Source organism: Rhipicephalus microplus, chromosome 8 (genome assembly GCF_043290135.1).
Source record: "Rhipicephalus microplus isolate Deutch F79 chromosome 8, USDA_Rmic, whole genome shotgun sequence".
Lineage (NCBI taxonomy): Eukaryota > Metazoa > Arthropoda > Arachnida > Ixodida > Ixodidae > Rhipicephalus > Rhipicephalus microplus.
Window position 1 is genome coordinate 37,709,690 of NC_134707.1, and position 21,509 is coordinate 37,731,198.

Sequence of the window (21,509 nt, forward strand, 5' to 3'; positions counted from 1 at the left end):
ACGTATGAAGGCTATCCTTTCTATAGGCTTTTTTTGGACATGGGGACAGCTGATGAACTGTAGCATGCTCTACAAGAAGAGTGGAAACATATTCAAGCTGACACATCCTTCATGGAGGCTCTCTACAGGTATCTGTCAGAAAAAATGGAAGCCAAAATTCAAGCCGGTGGAGCCATGACCCATTATTAGACCAGTAAACGCCTATAAAAAGGGCAAGCCAGCTGAGAAACTGTCTGCATTAAAACTTTGTTACAATTTTGGGAACATCCAATAAATGTTTTCAACCAACTACAGCGTGCGACTTTTCTCGGACCACGAGACCAGCAAACTGCACAGTAATTATAAACAACAATACTGTTTTTTTTTCTACGCTAGCGCTAAAGTACCCAAGGTGGCATCTTTGCAAGACGTTCTCCGCTAGCAAGTGAAGGGATGCAGGGGTGTTTTTTGCGCCGAACTCTAGGGAACAGTTTACGACGTTCTGCATGCTTTAATCTCTTATCATTGCTAGCGGCCGATGGCCCGCAATAAGCTGCCGTTTCGAAGCAACGCCAGGAAAGCGGGAGTGAAAACAGCTAATGGAAGAGCACCCCTCCTTTGCCCGCCGGTTTCGGCAGCGCCATCCACGTACGACGTTATCTCGGTTTTGAGGCTATTCGCCACGCGCTCACACGTTCGAGCTCATATTGATCACGATTGTACGTAAAAACACCTTGAAGTGCTGCGCCTACATTTCACGTCTACGTATTATTCTGCCGGCCGAGGACAAATGAACGACCGTGATGGCGCGCAGCCATAGACTAACTTACAATATTTACTTGAGAGAATCCTCAAGACTACAAGCCTGGACGCCCAGCTCCGGGCCATCAAACGCGCTGACGAGGTGGCGACCAGGCATGGCCTGACAGCCCTCGCCACTTAGGAAACCGTCAGCTGCCTTAATAAAGTTGTTTACTACTACTACTACTTCAGGGAGCTCGGACGCTCTAGGTGCCGACCAGTGCGGACGCGCGAAGATCGGCTCGAGAGCGAGCCGAGGCGCGAGTGGCGTCGGACATATGCGATCGAGCTCCTGCACCGATTACGCTGACATCCATTTCTTCGCGGTGTGCCAACAAGACGCCGGGTGAAGACTTCGAGGGCTCGGCGCCCTACAGGTACGAGGTTCCGTTATCAAAGACTTGGCTAGTACGCGACCACTACGGTGGTTGGTAGCCATCGCCACGAGCCTTATGCTCGTCCAAGTGCGTTAAACCACATGAGTGATACTGCAGGACACAATGAAAAGCCTGGGGGCTTACAGGTGCGTCCAAGCATCATAAAGCCGGCACGTTTGCAAATTCACAACCGCGAAATGGCTCCAGCGAGCACAGCAGCATTGGAAGACGATAAAGCTGAGAGCAAGAAGCCTCGCTTAGAAGAGAATCCTCTCGACGATAAAACGTCAACTTATTACCTAAGTGATGAAGAAGACATGGGCGAAGATGAACCATTTACGTTGGTTACTTATAAAAAGAAACGAGCAGAGGGTATCCCAGTCGTCTTTCGTCCAACAGCTGAAGGTGCTAGCTTCTGGAAAGTGAACCCCAGTCGAGTGTCAGCTGAAGTAGTTTCCGCTGCTAAAGAAAAAGTGCAGTCATTCAGAACGACCAGAGATGGAAGCTTTAGTGTCAGCGTTGCTTCCTTAAGTTCAGCCAAGCGGCTTCTGATGCTTTCAAATGTAGGTGGCTTGGAAGTTAAGCCTTTCATCCCAGAGTCATACACTCGGAACGTTGGGAAAGTAAAACATGTTCCTCTGCAGTATTCAGATGAACAACTCCTAGAGTACTTGAGAGATGCAGGGGTTATATCGGCGTGACGGCAAATAAAATACTACCGCCAGGAAGATGGAGGAGTAACGACGCGTCCACTTCGCTCAGTGATCCTGACTTTTCGAGATGACCGCCCGATTCCAGGAAGAATCTACTTAGGATTCACCAGTCACCCAGTGGAAGAATATCTTGGTCCAGCACTTCGGTGCTATAACTGCCAGCGATTCGGACACATGGCGAAAAGTTGCCGTAACACACGCCGGTGTAAGATCTGCTCAGAAGAACACCATCATAAGGAGTGCAAGTCTGTTCTTCAGCCTAAGTGTGCAAACTGTGCAGGTAATCACGCTGCCTCATATTCAGGCTGCCGGCAAAGTAAAGCTGCTGCAAAAATGCGTCGGCATGAGCTCATTCATGGAAGAAAACCACGCCCCAATGAACCATCTCCAGACCTTGAGATTGTTCATCCTGTACGTGATCCACTTCAGTGGCAACCACAACAACAGTCGACAAACACGCCAAGAGAACCGCCAAGAGAGCCGCCAAGAGCACACTCGAGAGACCACTCACGAGAAGTACCTTCAAGTAACCCAACATACGCGTCAAAGTTGCGAACGCCCACGGGACCTCTGCCGGAAAGTAGCAAAACCGACAGTGCCAGTGTTCGCCCCAACTACAACATCGAAACGTCACGTCATTCTCAACAGGCCTCAGAAAATCAACCATTCAATGGAGACCGTACCTCTGCACCAGTCATGCAGTTGATTCTGCCAATGCTTTTCGCAGCACTTAAAGCAATCCTGTCTGCTCTACCGGAAGCAAACAACCTGCCAGAAGTAAAAGCCCTGCTGCCTCTGGAAGCACTATTGTGTCAACAGCCCGGGTCAAACCTGCGACAAGTAACATATGAATAAGCGCTACAAAGATGTCTCCATATACCAGTGGAATGCCAATAGTCTTCGAAGGAAGTGTGCTGACTTCCGTAAACTCCTTCTGCAGTATAATTTTCCAGTACTTTGCATCCAAGAGGCAGAAATGAATGATGATTTCCGCCTCTCCAACTACGTGATATATGTCATCTCGTCGAAGTGGTCCTAGCAGAGTACATTTGTGCGTCAGAAAGGACCTACCTTCTCATCAAGTTCACCCAAGTGATTCGGACTTCCCGGAATTCGTCGCTTGCAAAGTATCCTTTGGTGAGCAGTGCGTTACAGTGATCAATTTTTACCTACAACGAGTTTTTAACCACCACGAGTTTCTACCACGAGTTTTTAACACGCTGACGCCAATGTACTGCGAGGCTGGAGAAGGCCTGCGCTAGCACTACTATGACCTGTTGCTCCGTTGAACTTAAAAGAAGGTAGCACAAAGTGTTCAAAATATAGCTTGGACAGATACAAAAAATCACACAATAGGTACAGAAATACAACAGTTTATTACGTTCATGTATAAAGTATGGTACAAAACCAGTCTTACACATCTATGTACAAACGTTACAAATGTACCCATAATACCCATTCCGGCCAATGTGCCTGAGAAAACACGCGAAGACACTTGGTAGGCTATGTAACGTTATAGAAAAAATAACGTCTTCAGGATAATAAGCACAGAGAAATTTGGGGCTAAGATGTGGTAAAAACAGGAACCCGCATACAACGTTGAACTAAAAAACATCCGCAAGCCACGGGTTCATGCAACAACCAAACACCTGCCGTTGACCTAGAAATGCGCAATATTTAGGATTTGCCTACGTCACAGTCACTGTCGCTACTAGACTCCCTATGCTCCTGCGCGATTCCCATAATGCTGAACGCCTGGTCACGCATGAACATCTTCAGTTCCCGAAACCGGTTTTGGCCATCGGGCGACCAAACAAATTCTTCGTGTTTGTGGTATGCAGCGCGCAGGAGATAGTATTTCGTCCTGGTGGCCATGCGAGCCAAGCGGAGACGGCTCTCGGCCGCACGCGGAAAGAATGCGCCGACGCGGCGAAGCAAGTCAAGACGCGACTCGCAGTCATCCAGAGCCTGAATGGCAGCGGCGGCCTCCGGAGCCAAGAAGTCCCTGAGCATGATGTCCATGGTCCACTCGAGTACAATGGTGTTCCGGCGGAGACACTCCAAGATCACGGGCTCGCGCACGACAAGCTCTTTGCGCACCTTGCCGGTGTAGATCTTCAGTGAAGTCAGGTACTCGTGGGCGGAGAGACCCTCAACGAGGTACGGCTTCAGTTTTTCGTACTCTTGGACATCTCGAAGGTAGAATTCGAGCCGATGTAGGCTCTGGTTTTGCCGGAGCATGTCCACGAGGTCGCGGTGCACGAGGTCCGGATACAACTTGTCTTCAAAGCACAAGCGTTCGATGGAGAGAACCACGAGGCTCTTGGACTGGGCTATGGCCTTGAATATCTGCCTGGCCGCCTTTGCCTGTGTGCTGCACCTCAGCTGGAGAACTGTCAGAGACTTGCAGTTGCGGATGAGGTAAGCCAGGAACTGGCCGCCGAGAATGCTGATGTCCTGCGAACGGAGACGACGCATAAAACATCAGGAAGATATTGAGTTTCATTGGCCAGGGAATATAGAATAACGCAAACGCGGTACACAACAAAAAAAAAAAAAGATTAGCCACCGGTACACTCGAAATGACTACCCCTAGCATCATGCGTGCACAAGGAAGCGAGATGCGGCCCCCACTAGTCAGTAAGCGCACTCCGTTTTAACGATTCGAAAGACAGCATTCGCGCGTCATTCAGGCGTGACAAGATATACTGCCGTCATGTCCGACGTGGCATGAATTCAAATGAGCTTCCTCAGAATGCTTGCCTAGAGCGACGTATGCCGCAGCAGTAATTTTCAGAACAGTATTTACCCCCTCGAATTTTTTCAACGCGTGCTTATATGCAAGTAGACTAGGCCGCTAACTACGTCCACGTGAAAATGTGGCCGCACATCAAACTGCTGTCAACGAACTTAGCAGTGCGACAACAGACTCCGCTGCTATGACAACCTGGTCACACGTTCGAGCGCAAGGACTTTCCCGCATCAGTGTGCATATCTTTGAATTACCAAACAGGATGACCCAAAGCCTCGCTTGCGCACAACTTACTTGTGGGGAGTCGATGCAGATGCTTTTCAACGTGCTCGCCGTCAGCCTAAGCGCTTGAAGGGCGGGTTCGGCTTGCTCTGCTTCGACGTATGAAAGGGTCACCTTGGAAAACCTGCCGCTATTCGTAGCCGACTCTTTCAGGGCTGGTATGAGACGCTCGTGGAACGTAAGCGTGATCAGGTGGCAGACGTCTGCGTCCGTCATGAACCTTAACAAATCGCAGAGCTCGTTCTCGCTGCCAGAGACTTCTCCCAGGTTGAGCTCCTCGAACCCGCCTTTCTTCGAGCGTACTTTAACAACCTTCACAAAGGGAAATACGTCAGCACACGCGAGCTGGGTATCGTCCAAGTGGAGCTGCTTCAACATCTTGCTCGCCGCCAGCCCGTCGACGAGATGCTTAACCGACTGAGGTGCGAACACAGACCCTGAGAGTATGAGGACTTCTACCGAACTGCTGCCGATGATACGCTCCATGTCGTCGTGCACGCGGTACACAGACTCGAGCATCTTTGTGTTGATGCAAGCCTTCAAGCACCTGCAAGACTGCTGCTTCTCCAAAAAGTCGGCGAGCGCGCGGACCGCTTCCGCGTCTTCGATCATATTCTCCACGATTAGCTCGTTCAGCGTCGTGCATCCCTGTAGGCCCCGCAACAGATTCACCAAACCACGGTCGACGTGGACGTGCAGCCTCAAGAGGCTGCCCGAGCTGCCGATCAAACCGAGGGCTTCATCAAAAATAGTCTCGGGCTCTACAGCTTTCATCTTAACGCGAAAGTCCTGCAGCTTCTTGTGTTGAATAACCTTGGCGACGACGTCGGCGAACGCAACCGAACCCATCTCAACGTCGATGAGCACGAGGGCGACGAGCATCTCGCTTCTTTCCACGACACGGGCCAGGATGTTGACGTCATCGTTAGTCAAACGAACCGCGGCCAGCCCCAGCTCTCGCAGTTTGGACAGAGGGCTCAGAGGTCGTAATCTAAACTCGCAAACGGGAAGTGAAGGTTCCATGAACGGATCATTGCCCCTGATTTCACACTGTCGTAAACCATCAGTAAGTTTCAGCAGGGACAAGAAGAGGGGTAGGTGCCGGGGCGCCAGGACCGGAAGGGAGATGTAGACCGCGGAGATGCAGCTATGCTGGCGCAAAAACCAGAGGTACAGACACAGGTACTTGATGTCAGCGAGAGAATCCAAATCTTCCGTATTCACATCCATTGTTCGGAAGTAGATCAGACCCCTCTTCAACTGGAGGACTTCGGCGCCTCGAGGGTTGAACAGGTCGTTCCAGCCCTGCTGGCAATTCACCGCCCAACATGAGTAAGTGGCTGCAAAAGTACATGGATCGGCGACACAAGTGGATGCATCGCAGAAGGTCTCATCGACCTCTTTGAAGATATTGATTACATTTTCCGAGCTTTGGAACACACTTTCATCGGCACTGGCGAGCATTTTGGCGAATCCTGCAAGAGTTGAGCCCTTGTCGCCCTGCGTACGAGAGAAACAGAGGAACGTCGCGATTACAAGACACGTACAGAAACTCGACCATTCAGGTGACTTATAGCAATGCAGGCTGCAACAAAGTCCGGCTGTGAACAGGTATGGTTTTACAGCCTTCGTATACTGAAGGGCAGTGAGATTAAAAACATTTAGGTCCCAAAGCATAAACAGCCAAGTTGGGAAGACAGCAAAGCGTGTAATTCAGGAAACGTAAGTGCGGCCGTAAGGCCATGCGTAGTGCGACTACTAGGCGTCGTTTTCTTTTGTTGCATTTTGGGCCACTATTTTTTCTACTGTTCTTGGAACATGGGTATTTTTTAATGCTGGATATCGAGGTGGGAGGGTGGTTCCAGGTGACTTGTCCCGAAACGAAAAGAGTAATACCCCGGTCACACTGACAAATTTGGTTGGCGTCATTTGAAGCGACTGCACTTACTCCCCTCCCCCACGCTCCCGGGTCAATAAGGCTGCCCACTGCTACACAAGAGAAGGAAGGAAGGAAAATAGAGGGAAAAGAAAGGCAGGGAAATTAACCAGGCTATAGGCAGGCGGTTTGCTACCCTGCGCATGGGAGAGGGATGGGGGAGATGAAAGAGAGCAGAGATGGAAGAGAGAAACAGCACATTCGGCAGCACACGCGCGCACACTCAGTCATAGTCCAGTCTTGTCTTTCGCGGTGTGTGACATTGCTGTTACAGTCGCGTACACAATGGTAATGACGATGGGTACTGAAGTAGCAAACCAGACTTATCATACCAGGCAACGTTTCTCGGGTGAAAACGTATTATAGCTATCGCCGCCCTTGCAATAAGCATTGAGTACAAACATGGTGGCTGTGGCCATTGTACAGCGTGTGCTCGACATTGCCTTGAAGGCGTGGCTGAGAACTGCCAAAGAGGGAGTGGTATCGTACACAGTAATGCATAATATTCAAAATGAAGAAAACGATAGTAAAAAATGGTATGAACTCAGCTTCACCTAATGGCATTCTCGAGCCACTGCTACCGAAGCTAGACAACCACAGCGAAGACAGTTTGGCGATTGCACTCACTCGAAAGCATGCTTCGCAGCGAGTGTCGCTAGGCATTTCCGAGAGACAGCGTCTGAATAATACTAGCGATGGAGTGCAGTTCCTGAAACTGAGGTTGTCCGGTGTGACAGGGTTATTTTTGTACAGTGTTGTATGGCAGGAAGGTAGAGCCACATTACAGCCATAACACGTACTTACAGATGTCTAACGAGAAAATTTAAAGTCCAATTTTTCTTGGAATAGCAAAGTTAAAAATATTCAAGGTCCCGAAACCAAGATACGATAAGAGACGCCGTAGTGAAGGGCTCCGGTAATTTCAATCCTAGTGTCTACCGTGCACTGACATCGCACAGTACAAGGGCCTCGACTATTTCCCCTCCACCGAAATGCGACTTCCATGGTCGGGATCGAACCCGCAACCTTTGGGCCAGCAGCTAAGCAACGTGCGAACAGTCCCACTGAGGTGGACTTTTTTGCGAGAACAAACAAGTGCGCCGTGTTGTACCCGAATGAAATCGAATACATGAACCTATCAGTGCGTTTATGAAGGACTTCCAGTGTCAGTGAGAGCGGTCAGTGAAGTAAGTACCGCATGACGCATGCGTTAAAGGGCCACTCACCAGGTTTGACAATTTTGAGCTGACAAGCGAAATGCGTAGACGAGGCGTTTATGATCACGTCTGCCAGAATTTGCAACGCTACGCGCCGCGGGAATGGGTCAAATTTCAAGACGAAAGCTGCTCCCCCTTCCCTCTGCCGGCGCACGCGTAGAGAATGAGGGCATGCCGTAGGCGTGGGAATGGCCCTACGTACACGGCAATGCAGTGACGTTGGTCCTCTACGTAGACGAGTCTGCTTTGAGGTTGTCAGCAGTATACCACGTGACATGGCAAAATTATTCAACACAATATGCGTAGTTTCTGTATTTGTTGCTTCAAGAGATTAATAAAACATGAAATGAATAATGAGGCGCAATAAAAAATTTTGCGCACTTTTATTCTTTTCCTATGGAATGCTACGAGATGCGAGGCTAATGTGCCAGAGTTTCCTATGCGTTCGTGTCCCCGGGGTCAGCGCATTGAGCAAACGACCACTGTGGAACGCTCCTACGCGTTCGCGCACACATCGTGCTCATCTACTCTACCGCGTCTATGCTAGCGTTTCCAAACCATCCCGCAGAAACAGGCAGAAGACCACAAAATAACGCTGGTCAACAAAGCAACACTGCTCGCGTTCTCGGGGGTTGGACTTGTTTGGGCACGTCATGCGCACGTCACCTCATGGCCGGGTGCCGGAGAGGGGGGGGGGAGAGATTTGGCTTGCGAAGGCTACGCGGAGGAGCGGCAAGGGTTTCGAGTTCGCCTCCTCATCCTCGTTTTGTGCCGCTTCAAAAAACCGGTTTTCTCCGCTCGTGATGAACCGATTCGAAAAATTTGTGGCAAAATGTTCCTCATAGGACAGCCAATTACTTCCACTGTCTGACTAAAATTCGGTATGGGGCCTGGTTAGTGGCCCTTTAAGGGCCGTTCCACGCGCTTTCCGCACAGCCGCAACGCACGTGCCGCGACCCCTACAGCTCGCAATCGGGGGACAAATAAGCCAATTGGCGACGCTGCGGAGAGTGAAAGAGCGTCGCCATTAGGCCTAGTACAAGCGAGACATCCGTGTTCTGAAAGAACTGTCGTGAGCGCGCGTAGCGTGAACAGAGGCGAGCGTGAAGCCAGGGGTTTTACAAGACGAACACTCGGAATAGGAAGGACTAGACGGACACAGGCACAAAACTAGTTCGTCTCCAAAGTTGTTTCAAACCGGTTGAAACATAGTTCAAGCGGTGTGCAATAACGCAACGATGAAAGGTCGCACTGATGATGCGATTTCCCGCATCACACCACAAACGAACTGGCGAGCTGCGTGTGGGTATAGGCTCACTCTGGCGCGTGCGTGCCACTGCATAATGAAATTCGGGGAGGGAGGGGGGGGGGACTAGAAAAAAATCATGGGTGAAAGAACTAGCGCCAGGTGCACGTTTATAGATGTTACGTTAGGCGACACGTCCAACGACACAAGCGGTCACACATATAAATCCTGAAACACAGACATGGTGTAAACATGTCTGCCGCGTGAACACTTCTGTTGCGTTCCAGCGGAGCCTGCACAGTTTTTGTGAAATTACTGGTGATTATTCATCAGAAATTGCGGAAACTTTGTAGGCCCAGCTGGCGCGCAATTTTGTATGTCATCATTACAGACATAAAAACGCGTTGAAACGAGTATTAGTATACAGCAAGAAGCATCTCCTCGAACAAACACGGACAGCAGGGCGAAGTTGTACACCCATCGGCAAAATAAGGTGAGACGCGCGAGTAGCGACAGTTAATAGTCAGACATCAATGGTATCGAGACATCACAGTGTGCATTCTTTAATACTCGCAGCTATGTATTTCTTTGTTACTCGCTTCCAAACTGAATACATATGGCGCTATGCGGTGGGGGTCACTTGCTTTCCTTAATCCTTCGCGCACTCAGTTCGACGAGGCATGCTCGGTGAAGGATGCACCGCTTAGCTTACTGTGCTACGTGCTATCAGACAGATAGCACGTAGCACAGTATATACTCCGGCTGCTACGTGCTATCAGACAGATAGCACGTAACAGCCGGAGTATTATCAGATTTAGAACAGAACCAGCCAGAGTATATATTCGAACTTGAACAGAAGCAATAATGTCCGACTATATGGGGATCACGCATTGCTACCAGACCACATGTGGGGGCACGAGACCTGTCTGCTATGATGACTGGAAGGCGCACACTATGCCTTTCCTAATGATAAAGTGACACACTCCGCTGTTCTGCGTGAATGCCCGCAGTACTGAGTCGCACAGACAGTCACTCTGCAATGCACTAGATCCACTGGACAACCAGACTCTTTCGTAAAAGGAATCCTGCGGTACAGACAGGACTTTGTGCCACTGAGGAAGGCTGTGAAGGCGCTCCTGCGAAAGACGCGCACGCGCATTGCGACGTCTTGACACCAGACGCTGAACGCTAGACGGCGTGGCGATGCGGTTCTAACCGACTGGTAACCACTTGCGCGTGTCACCTTATTTTAGCGATGGATGCAGGAGTCCATAATGGCAGAAAGCGCGAAAAAAAAAGAAAGTCAGCACAGTAAGGAAAGCAGCAAAAAAGCGCGTAGCAAGAAACGAAGGGGAGTCTTACTGTGGTTTTCGTTTATATGCGCTATATTTTGTTGTCTTGCACTTTCTTAAAATACTAATCTACTAGAACACTCACTTGCTTGACAGTTCCCTCAAGTGCGTTTAAGTGTACTGTTATGCCAACACACCAATAACTATTGACAAACATCAATAACATTTCCCTGCAGCTGAAGACGCACGAACGATGGGAATCTTTCCTACACTGGAGCGACAGCTATGACGGCCTCACTGCCTCGACGATATCATCAATCTGCGTTTCTTTTCTTGAAAACTAGTTTTCTATCTGAAATTTAAGCGCGCGCCGATAATTGATTGATTGATATGTGGGGTTTAACGTCCCAAAACCACTATATGATTATGAGAGACGCCCTACTTGAGGGCTCCGGAAATTTAGACCACCTGGGGTTCTTTAACGTGCACCCAAATCTGAGCACACGGGCCTACAACATTTCCGCCGCCATCGGAAATGCACCCGCCGCAGCCGGGATTCGAACCCGCACCCTGCGGGTCAGCAGCCGAGTACCTTAGCCACTAGACCACCACGGCGGGGCAGCGCGCGCAGATAACATGCACGCCATCGGTGACCAAAAAAAAAGCAGCATACAAACACCGGATTCAAACTACGCGCCAAAAAGGTGCAGCTGCTTGGGAGGCTGCAACATTACTCGGCCCGAATGGCACTCGTAGCGTTCGCGAGTGTTGAAGCGCTTTTCACTGCTGCCGTGAATCACCGGATCTCAGTGAACGCACGGAGGGGGAGGAGGGGGGCGTTCGCCGACGCTAAACGATGGGAAAGTTTTTTGCTAGCGACGAGCAGTAATCCACGCGAAGCTGGCAGCGACACGAGAACCATTCCGCGGTCACAAACCTGCCAAAACACTGAAGCTGCACGAAATAAGGACCAAACACTCACCTTCATAGCAGGTTGGGCTCCTTCACCAGTTCCTCTAACTACGTCTCCGACGCCACCTTCAGGCATCGCGAACTCCTGGTTGTTGCTGTTACTACTTGAAACTGTGATTGACAGACAACGCGTTCGGGATTACTAGCGGAAGGAGGCGGGAGTGCGACAATATGCCAGCGGGCATTTCCACGTGACTATGACGTCTGAACAAACTTATCGATCACCTCGCCCTCAACTGAAGCACCGTCTTGACGGACGACTAGCGTCCTCTTTTGCGCTGCGACAAAACTTCAAAATTCGTCTGGGAAAACGAAGACGTGGCCCCGAGATTGGTTGCCGCTGCGCGGACTGTTCAGTTTTGCTTCGTCACGAGCGTTCTACGAGATAGCAGTGCCAATGCCTTCAACGCGCGCGCTTGACCACTGGTCAGTTGCTAGTGCTGTAGTAAAACAAAATAAAAAGGAAACAACCATAACTCAATTTGCTTATTTGGAAATGACGCGACGTCCGGGGAAACAGTTACTGGTGGAAAACACTTTTCGAACGCATGCGTAGTTTATCGTAACGAATTCGTCACTTTCGCGCGCAAACTTGGGTAAATCGAATGAAATCAATTTCATCTTCCTTCGCCGCTTAACGAAGAGCATCGTATTATAGCTTGGTACACCATGAACATTTACGCACGGGATGGCTGCCAAGATCAATGGCCCCGTGACGTCATAGATTTTCAAGGTAAGTACTACAACCTACGTAGCTCCTGTTAGGTAAAAATTAAATGCATAGTAATCTGCATGGGCCATGGCCATAGTGTGCCCAGTTCAAGAAAATTTGGTGAAGCCGATGTATTAGAAATATGAGAAGAAATAATAAATTGAAATCCGTGACATCATATGCGGAACTTTCGCCTCAGAACTCAAAAATGAAACTTTGATCATGATTTGCACCTTTATTAAAAGGCATGCGATGTAAACATTAGCCACGTTACAGTTCTTAAACCGAATTCGCCAATCTAAGCAATTCGTTGTTTCACTTTGGGGTCGCTTTTAGCGGCAGTACAGACTAGAAACGACAGAATTGCCATCGATAAAGCTATGAATTGAAGTGGAACAAAACCTTCACGACAAAGCGCTAAGCAGAACAACAAGAGGCATCAACGATACTTTTTATGTGCACGTGTTGGGAGGGAATGGAACATATCTCTTAAGTCCGGTCTTGTCATCAGCCCAAAGACTGACGTGCGGTGTGCGTACCTGTGTAACTTGGAACGGTTAAAATGTGTTCATTGCTGCTTGGAGGCAGCAGTTGAACTGCCGCGGATGGGATCTGTGACTCGCTCGTGGCGAGTGGGGGACAGGGGAAAAGTCAGCAACCAGTCGTCCGCAGACTGCACCACTCGCTTCACTTCCGAGGGGCTCGCTCGGGAACAAACGGGCACTTGGGAAACATCCTTCCTTCTTAGATTTTTGCTTCGAAGCGATCTGGGGCTTGCCGTGGGCACGTGGACGCTATGGGCGCGTGAGGAAGAGAAGGTTTCGCTTGCTGGTGTCCTTTTTCTTGCGTTCAGGGGCTGGCTGGCGGGGAGCCTCTCTTCGCAATTTAGTTGAACGACGTACCTGATCAAGGTTGTGGAGTGTTGTCTTTTCGTTAATAGACCCCTTGCAAAAACGACGGCAACACTGCGTGGTGGCGTCCATGGTAAAAGAAAAAACGACCACAAAAAGCGCGCGTCCGCTGGGCTACGTTCTTTTCTATTCCGCCTTCGTTATGCAAGCGGCGTTCTACGCGATTGTTTTCCCCACGACCGGGTGAGGAAGTGATATGTTTTGCCTTCATTCTCAAAATGAAGGCAAGCTAGTTGAGTTTTACTGAATCAAGTAGACGACAGAGCGCTCCTGCGACCGCAGCTACAACTTCAGTGTAGAATCGCGTGGGACGCCACTACCATAACGGAGGCAGAATAGAAAAGAATGGAGACCGGCGGACGCACGCTTTTGTAATAGTTTCTTTCGTTACCATGGACACCGCCGCCCAATGTGGCCGTCGTTTGTACAAAAGGTCTATAGAGAGCTTTAGAATACCGTTTGCACAAGCTGTGGGCGTTGCGGGCGAAGCGGGCGCCATAAATGTTTCAGAATAGCGTTTGTTCTGCTGCGAACCGCAACGCACGATTGCAGCGATGCCGTAGCCTCGAAACCAGCGCTTGCGGGCCACATGCGGGCCGCCATCACCGCATGCAATTTCGGATTTTCTGCGTGCGGTGTGCGAACGCCGACTCGCGTTACGACGCATGCGCTGTGGCAGCGACCGCACCGCAAGGGCTCGCGGTGCGCTATTCTAAAGCTCCCTAGTGTCGAGCCATGACGGCAAACAGATGCGTTTCAGTGAGGTTGTTTTAAACCAGCTGGGTCTTCTATTGAGCGGGAGCTGTATATTTCTTTCCCCCGACAGTGCTTTCGGAAAGGGCTCCAGTACAATGGTCCTCTCCCATTGTACGTCACAGCCTGACATCACCGCCAAATGTACAAAGTGAAAGTGACAGTTGGCAAAACACCCCTGCTTGTGGTTCAGCGTAATACAGTCGCAGAGCGTTTGGCGCAATTTGTTTAAAAGCTGAAACATCGTTGCAAGATTAGCCATGGTATGTGACAGAGAACATCTAGGTGTGTGGTAAACCACGTGACGAAAAGCTTGCCGCGCTGGCTGGCCGTTAACATGGAGAAGTGGACATACGTGCAGGCCAATGCGCGGAACGGCGGCATCTTCAAAAATGGGCAGGGTTTATTCTGTAGTGTAGTACGCGTTGAAACACGTTGCAGTATTGGTTCACATTGACGGCCGATGCAACTAAGAATGCCGCGTATGGTGTGTTCTGTGTGATCAGCATGCATTTTGTTTTCGAAGACATTGACACTCGTTGTGGGCCTGTGGAGGTGACTGGTTGTCGACGGAACATCACAGTTCGACAGTTTATTCGAGATAAAAATGCAGTTGACGTGATCATGCGTACATTTCAGGGTTTGTGCTGCGTGCAGAAAAAAAATTGCATGACGTACGGGATGAAAGATGTGACTACGGATGAGCTATCAGCATGTTTTAGCACTGCCGAAGCTATGACGAATACGCACACCCAGTATTGGTATTACTTTTATTATCATAAATCTCACAGATCTTAATAAGAACAATGGACATTCTTGTTTCCTATATACTGGGTACCTTTAGAGTTGCATCTTAATGAAGCGACAATTAATACGCACATAGAAACTTTTGTACCAGGTCTAAAGGAGCAAAATAACTACGCAAACATGTTGTAAGTACAAAATGCGGGGAGATAACTATGCAACCGATTACATATATATAATTAGGTCCTCGGGTTTAAAACTGCATAAACTTTCAGGGGGTTGTAAGTAGCGCACCATCTTATCGGAGTTCATTTCTGTTAATATTCAAAGGGCGTTTGTCGGAGTTCATCTTTTGGGAAACAGTACGGTATTTATCGGAGCTTATTTTGCCTCAGTCTCCAATACTCCGAAATTTGGCATTTAATTTTACTTTAAACGTTGTTCCAATGTGGGTAAGTATACTCAATGAAATTGTTTTTTCTTTGGTATTGATCATCCTGCTTCTCCATTCTTCCATCTTTCTTCTTACTTGCCATTTATTTACCCTTTTACTAAGGCTGTTCATGTGCACTGCTGCAAAATCGCCGATGTCTGCTTTCGAGGGACAGAAGCCAGTCAAGCTACTCCTCAGCTTCTTCTCCAAGCTTCCCTCACCTTTTGGGGGCTTTGAACGGGAAAGTTGCCGATGCATTGCAAGAACTTATTAAAGGTTCAAGAAAATTCACACTGCAAAACTAATTATTATTCTTAAGTTACTGGTTTCGAAATGTCTTTATTCATTCACGCCCAGGACTGCGTTTTGCTGCCCCTCGCACCATTTTGCTAGATTCCCATGTACCATAGCTGCTGCCGTTGAGGCAAACGGGTTCCATTTGAAGATCTCACTAGAGCAATCCCACTCGGATCTTTGTGCTCCCATCGTGGTCCGGCCGACTGCTCACGATCTACCCCCGAAATTCAGTATGAATGTTTTATTCCTCGGGCTAGACACACCTCGGGTATACTTTGGTGCTGTCTTTCACTGAAATTTCGGTGATGGTGTGACGCCATGCGTCACGTTTCTGCCCAGGTGAAGCAACTTCCCTGATGGGACGTGGAGGAAAAATTCTATTATCTTTTCTGACTGTGCAAAAACAAGCGGCGCCATGACGTACCTTCTATGACTTTAATCACTCACGCGATAATTCCAGAGAAATCTTGTTACGCAAATGATTTCATTTACATCTTACCTCAGTAAAGCTAAGTCCGGAAGCTTACGCCACCTCCAGTATCTCGACATTTCGATTTTATGAGAAATAATCAATTATGTCCAGCACGCACATTGGAAGCATCCATAATGAAACTTTGATGTCATCTACTCTACATCATGGCAGCAAAAAGCCTTAACTAATAAAATTTATTCAATCTCTTCTAGCACTCGCAAATCAAAGAAAAAATGATTCTCTATAACCGTTGTATATTACAAATTGCAATAAGTTGTCAATTTGACACCCCCTTCAATGATACTACATATAAGACCTGCAAGATACTTCCAAATATATAAATAGGTGTAATAATAAATAATAACTAATTATCTTTGTCGCCGGCACTTTTGATGAAACTGTATCAGCAGAAAGGCCTGTATGGCTATCTGTGGATTTTCGGCTGCGACAAGAAGGATATACCTTGTTACCTACGTAAAAACAGACCTTGGGTAATTCAACAAAATATTGATTGATTGAATTTCATTTCATGATATTCTGTTAGTGATAAATTTGCCTGTGAGACATGCAGTTACCAACATTATTTTTAAATATGTGAACATGGTTTTTTTTTTCTCCACGCACCTTGGCTTTTTTTTTCATATTCAACTTTACGCTACTTTTTCGATGAATCCCTTGCAGTGGGTTACTGGCCTTAACCTAGCAGTGAGCAAGCAAGAATCACCATCGTTAGGTGTGAAGGAGAGCACCGAATAGGTGACACTTGCGACCAAGTACGGCTGCATCTGCAAGGACCCCGAGAACCCTGGCACCCGCCCGGTCTGCTATGCGTGGCCTTCTGGTGCTTATGGTGGTCTTGGAGGCCAGCGCTCAGAGCAGTCAACAACACGCTCGACACTGGCGCAACTACCTCAACGGCCTTCTTGCGCAGCTCGCCCAGGTATGCTCACAGAGACGCGCTGCGCACAGTTGATCGTTGCGTTCTACGTAGCCTTATGTTGCCTCTGTGTACTGTTACAACAGTGCGTGAATGCGCTCAAGTTAAGCCTTAGTAAAGCCTCTTGTCTTTTTTACTCCATCTGTGGATGGTGTCGCACTACTAAGCTCGAAGGCGTAGGGTTTAGATTGCCCGGCCGCTTTTCGGTGTTGGTGAAATGCATAGAACATCCGTGTGCTTCCAATTAAGTCCACGTTAAAGAATCCCGGATAGTCGAAAATGACCGTAGGTGTGTGTGTGCGCGCACGGGGGCTGGGAGGAGGTATGTCGGAGCCCTCTTCTTGTCTCCAAAGAGGGGTAGACGCATTGTCATCCCCATACATTGACGTAATGGGGAGGGGAGCACTGCGATGAGTCTTCCCGTACTATAGGTGAGCTGATAATGAACGACAAAAGAAGAAGGGGTATGAAAAGGCAACGATGTCCCCTGGTAGCTGGTTCTGGCCGTTCAATATAACTGGTATGAAGGAGCAAGGAAATGTGTTTCTGACAGTACCTTGTGTTTGTTTTCAACCTTCTCTATTTCTTTTAGGAAGAACCGCATCGTGACCTGAGGCACGAGCTGTGGAAGGACATGTTCTCTCACCGCGTCCGGTCTTTCCTGGTTGGCGAACAGGCTAAGGCTTTGGGTGAAGTTGCGTCGGTCCCGGGCCGAGACTTCAACTACAGGAACGATGATGACTATGACGACGACGATGACGACCCCAACCCTGGCGACGACGGCGTTGTCAACCTCGGTGGTCGCGGTATGCCCAACGACGACCGGTTGACGGAAGCGTGGAGGAATCACATCGGACACGTCCTGCTAGCTAGACCGGCGTTCGTGAAACGTCGCCGTGCGTCGACGTCCTACTCATCCGCCGAAGTATTCTCGCCCTACAACCGACGCACGACGAGGCGCACTACTAAGGTGCGCTTTACGGGTAACTTATAAGCGTTATAGTAGAGGGGTCTATAGTGCTGTGACCCTAAAGCACCTTGCGTGCATTAGCACTTGCGTTCCTTTGCAGTGTCTACTGGTACGGCTGGGAGTATAATTGAACGCAAAAGCGTACGTGCCCAAGCCTCTATTGGCCGGACCAATTTTATGTTACTGAGTATATAGGACCTTAGCAGCAACTATATTGCACTGACGTTATCTCAAGAGTTCTCTTACACAAAATGAAAAAGGAGGTCGATAACCATCAGTACGGTACGACAGGGACAATATTTCGTCAGGACGAAACCCTCTGGTGCCTCACAAAGCACAAGCATTCATCATCAACGTGTGCATGGAGCACGAGTGCATGGCAGAATTGGTGAATGAGCAACGTATATGTGCTCTGGCGATTGTATTGAAGTGTAGCATACTTCGGTGCACGTACTCCTTTCACTATTTCTCCTTGGTAGCACACGTATACCCTCGCCAGTACCTGGCAAAAAAGTTAAGCAAGGTAGCGCGGTATAGTGGGAGCAGTAATTAATCATAGTCCGTATCCATGAAGGCTGAAAGGCTGCCGTCGAGAGGACGGTCTTGTCAAGAGGAATTTCCTGGTTCTTTGTGTATTGCGGTGAACATTGTCGGTAATAAATTGAGTAAGGCTAAAGGTGTTAAATGAAAGACATCCTGAAGAACGTCGTGACATAACGTGTTTTCGTACTCCGAGCAATCGTAAAATAATACTACCAGCATAATTAACGTTTAACTTGAGGCCTGAACTGAAACAAGTGTGCCCGCTAATATGTAGTGGTCTACTCAGCACTGAACTTATCTTTCTTTATCTTTTGACTTTATTTCGTTTATATATCTGGTTATGTCCTGATTGTAATGTCGTTTATTCCTCTAAACCAAAGGCGACAAAGTTACACACACGCCGAGATATAAATTAATGTAACAGGGCTGTTGCGTACACTTCCGTGCCTATGTTGTTGTAGTGCTTTCGCTTGCGTAATAACGTTGGCGATTCACTCTAATCACCTAACCTTAAGCTACTACGACACCATCTGAAAGCTAGATACACGCTCACTTTGTGTATTCACCTCAGACAAATTGAAGGCGAAAACCTTCTCATTTTCCATCTTAGTCGATTGTTATGATACCCACCACACCCTGAAGCTTACAGCACCTCACGTGCAGCGCCGGCTGCAGCGTCCAGACCAGCCCCTATCATGAGCTCGTTCTGCCCAGCTCGCGCCTCGAGCCCATGGCTACATGAAAGGCTTGGCGAGGTGGCAGATGAATTGTGATGGATATCCGATCATGGTGAAGAAGTTACAGGGACATAACAAGTCTGTCACATAGTTTCGCAATTTATGACGTCATCTAAGATCCCGCGACCACTTTGGATCGTTCATGTTGAAGCCGACATTCACTTTTCACGCCTCATCAGTCAGCCAGAGCTTTTCCCGCCATGAAGAACCTGTGTTTAGTACTATACTGCTGGCCCGAAGGTAATGGGTTCGAAAGGCTCCTGAGGTGGACGCATTCCGATGAAGCTAGATGTTAGGGGCCTGTGCACGTCAAAGAACCCCAGGTAGTCGAAATTTCCGGATTCCTGCTCCACGACTTCCCTATTGTACTGTGAGGGGATGTAAATCTAATACAACAATTATTACCTAGGGTTTTAACTTTGATATATTTTTGATGTAATCCCTTCGCAGACTCAGAGCACTTGCGGTAATACTTTCTGTGTTCCCTTGACAGATATTGAGCAGCTCACTCACGAGAACCACTCCACGGAGCAGCTTTTTGTACTCCGCGAAAATCGGTGGATTTGACCGGAAGTTGCAAGCGCCCCGTGCCTTGAAACGGTGCCAACTTTGGGCGGGCTAATGGATGCCGGTCGCGTCGGTTGCGCCTCGCGTTGGAGCTCACTAAGTGGTTCTAAGAGAAAAAGGAAGAGAAAATTGAGCCCCGTCTGCTTCAGCGAGCGACACCTCAACAGCAGCTCATAAGGGATGGATGAGGGTGAGGAGGGAGTAAAAGGATAGGAATAAAGGTGTAGAGAGAGAAAAAGGCGTGAGGTGGTACGCCAGACAGCAACGACATATCGAGGGGATAGGAGAGATAGGAAAGATGGAAACACGGTCACAGGAGTCCGAGGATGGGGCACCGCTTGCGAGAGCTCTTGTCGGCGTCAGGAGGTGGCGTAGAGCAAGTCCAGTAAGTCATAGCTACACTGTCCTCGTAGGTCGGCGCCAGGAGATGACGTAGGGCGAGCCCAGTCGGCCAGAGCTACGCTGACGTCGGAGATCGCGAGGGCACAGCTGGTCGGCCCGGAATCCAGCGAGTTCACGTTTTGCTAGTGTAGCGTCACTGTGCGCATCGCGCCCACACAAGCAAGCAGAGAGACGCGTGCACTGCATTCTATTCTGACCCTGCCATTTGCTCCAGAGGGAGCACGTGCGTTCTATTGGTAGACTCCCGTCAATTGCCCTCCGCCATAGTGGAGTGCTCCGGCGCCGAGTTTGTGGGTCACTCCGAATCCGCCAATGCGTGACGCCATTTGATTAATGGGTGTATTTCAATTCTTTCTTTCTTCTCTCGAAGCAGATGATAAGCACAAGTTCCAGTGACTCACCACACATGCACCGGTTCCTGGACATCATCAACGCTCATGGCGCCCGCCATCTTCGCGAACCCGCCCCGCCGCTGCAGTGCCGCTGCTCGGACCGCGAGAACGAAGCGGGCAACGGAAGCTCGCTTCTCGCCCAGCTCGTTACGTCATCGACGACGCGGGAGCCGCCGTTGCTCCTTGTTGTTCCGGGACTGATGGTAGCACCGCGTGGCGGCCCTTTTGCCATCGTCCGCGGAATTGAGGGGCCGGCCAACGCTAGCGACACCCGGCCACCGCCGATAGCGGTCATAGGGGGCGTTTCATCGCCCACACCAACGTGGCCGCCCATGCCCACGGGCAAGCTACATAGACATCGACTGAGATTCGTCTTGCTCCTGGTGGCGTTCCTGCTGGTGCTCTCTTCTCTTATGGCCTATTACGTGCGCTCTTTCCTGTCCAAGTACAGGCGAGAGTACGAGATCATACGAAACGCCCAGTTCTTGTGACGTGGTTGATGAGGTCATGTTGGTGTTGACTATGCGAGCAGAAACTCTTGCGGGACTATTGCAATGATTTATTTTTTTATTGGTCACGGAACAATTTGCTATCCAACAGCCTTGAGCTAAACTAACGATGTTGCTGTGTATGCTTGATTTATAGTCCGATTCCAATACGTCCAGTCTGTCGCCGTATACGCCACTTAATTATGCAAAACAAAGTGTTATTGCTGTACACGCAACCATACAATATATCTGCCTAAAGAATTCGAAACACCACACGCGCTGGTGTTGATCGAACTGGAGGCTCATGAAAGCGGGTGTTGACTTTAAATAGCTTGATTGACTGATATAAAGGGTTTAAAGTCCCCAAATCACAATATAATTATGAAAGATGCCGCAGTGTAGGGCTCCAGGGATTTCTTACGTGCACCCAAACCTGAACACACGGAAGCCTACAGCATTTTACCGCACTTGAAAAAGTCAGCGTTTTTTTTTAATGCCACTCAGTGAATAAACTATGGCTTATGCGGGCTTATGTCGCCACCTATTAGTCGAAGGGGTCCTGCAACTCATTTACAAATATACCT

General features: G+C 49.0%; 2 protein-coding genes across 2 annotated transcripts; one reads left to right on the top strand and one right to left on the bottom strand.

Annotated features, from left to right (window-relative positions):
- Positions 1 to 3,227: 3,227 nt before the first annotated feature.
- On the bottom strand, positions 3,228 to 11,750 carry LOC119165344 (uncharacterized). The gene is made up of 3 exons (XM_037417522.2): positions 11,578 to 11,750; positions 4,917 to 6,404; positions 3,228 to 4,327 (listed from the first exon to the last, which is right to left on the bottom strand). The coding sequence occupies exons 1-3, from the start codon at positions 11,641 to 11,643 to the stop codon at positions 3,548 to 3,550; spliced, it is 2,334 nt and encodes a 777-aa protein (XP_037273419.2). The 5' UTR covers positions 11,644 to 11,750; the 3' UTR covers positions 3,228 to 3,547.
- Positions 11,751 to 16,583: 4,833 nt separating this feature from the next.
- LOC142768468 (uncharacterized) lies at positions 16,584 to 21,455 on the top strand. The gene is made up of 3 exons (XM_075870448.1): positions 16,584 to 16,829; positions 17,419 to 17,796; positions 20,419 to 21,455. The coding sequence occupies exons 1-3, from the start codon at positions 16,716 to 16,718 to the stop codon at positions 20,926 to 20,928; spliced, it is 1,002 nt and encodes a 333-aa protein (XP_075726563.1). The 5' UTR covers positions 16,584 to 16,715; the 3' UTR covers positions 20,929 to 21,455.
- Positions 21,456 to 21,509: the final 54 nt, after the last annotated feature.

Bases quoted from the DNA above. Each gene is read 5' to 3' on its own strand.
- LOC119165344 (XM_037417522.2), bottom strand. From the start codon at position 11,643: ATGCCTGAAGGTGGCGTCGGAGACGTAGTTAGAGGAACTGGTGAAGGA. The intron at 6,405-11,577 runs GTGAGTGTTTGG...TCTCGTACGCAG, and splicing joins GAGCCCAACCTGCTATGAAG to GGCGACAAGGGCTCAACTCT. The intron at 4,328-4,916 runs GTAAGTTGTGCG...CTCCGTTCGCAG, and splicing joins TCTGCATCGACTCCCCACAA to GACATCAGCATTCTCGGCGG.
- LOC142768468 (XM_075870448.1), top strand. From the start codon at position 16,716: ATGCGTGGCCTTCTGGTGCTTATGGTGGTCTTGGAGGCCAGCGCTCAG. The intron at 16,830-17,418 runs GTATGCTCACAG...TATTTCTTTTAG, and splicing joins TTCTTGCGCAGCTCGCCCAG to GAAGAACCGCATCGTGACCT. The intron at 17,797-20,418 runs GTGCGCTTTACG...CTCTCGAAGCAG, and splicing joins CGACGAGGCGCACTACTAAG to ATGATAAGCACAAGTTCCAG.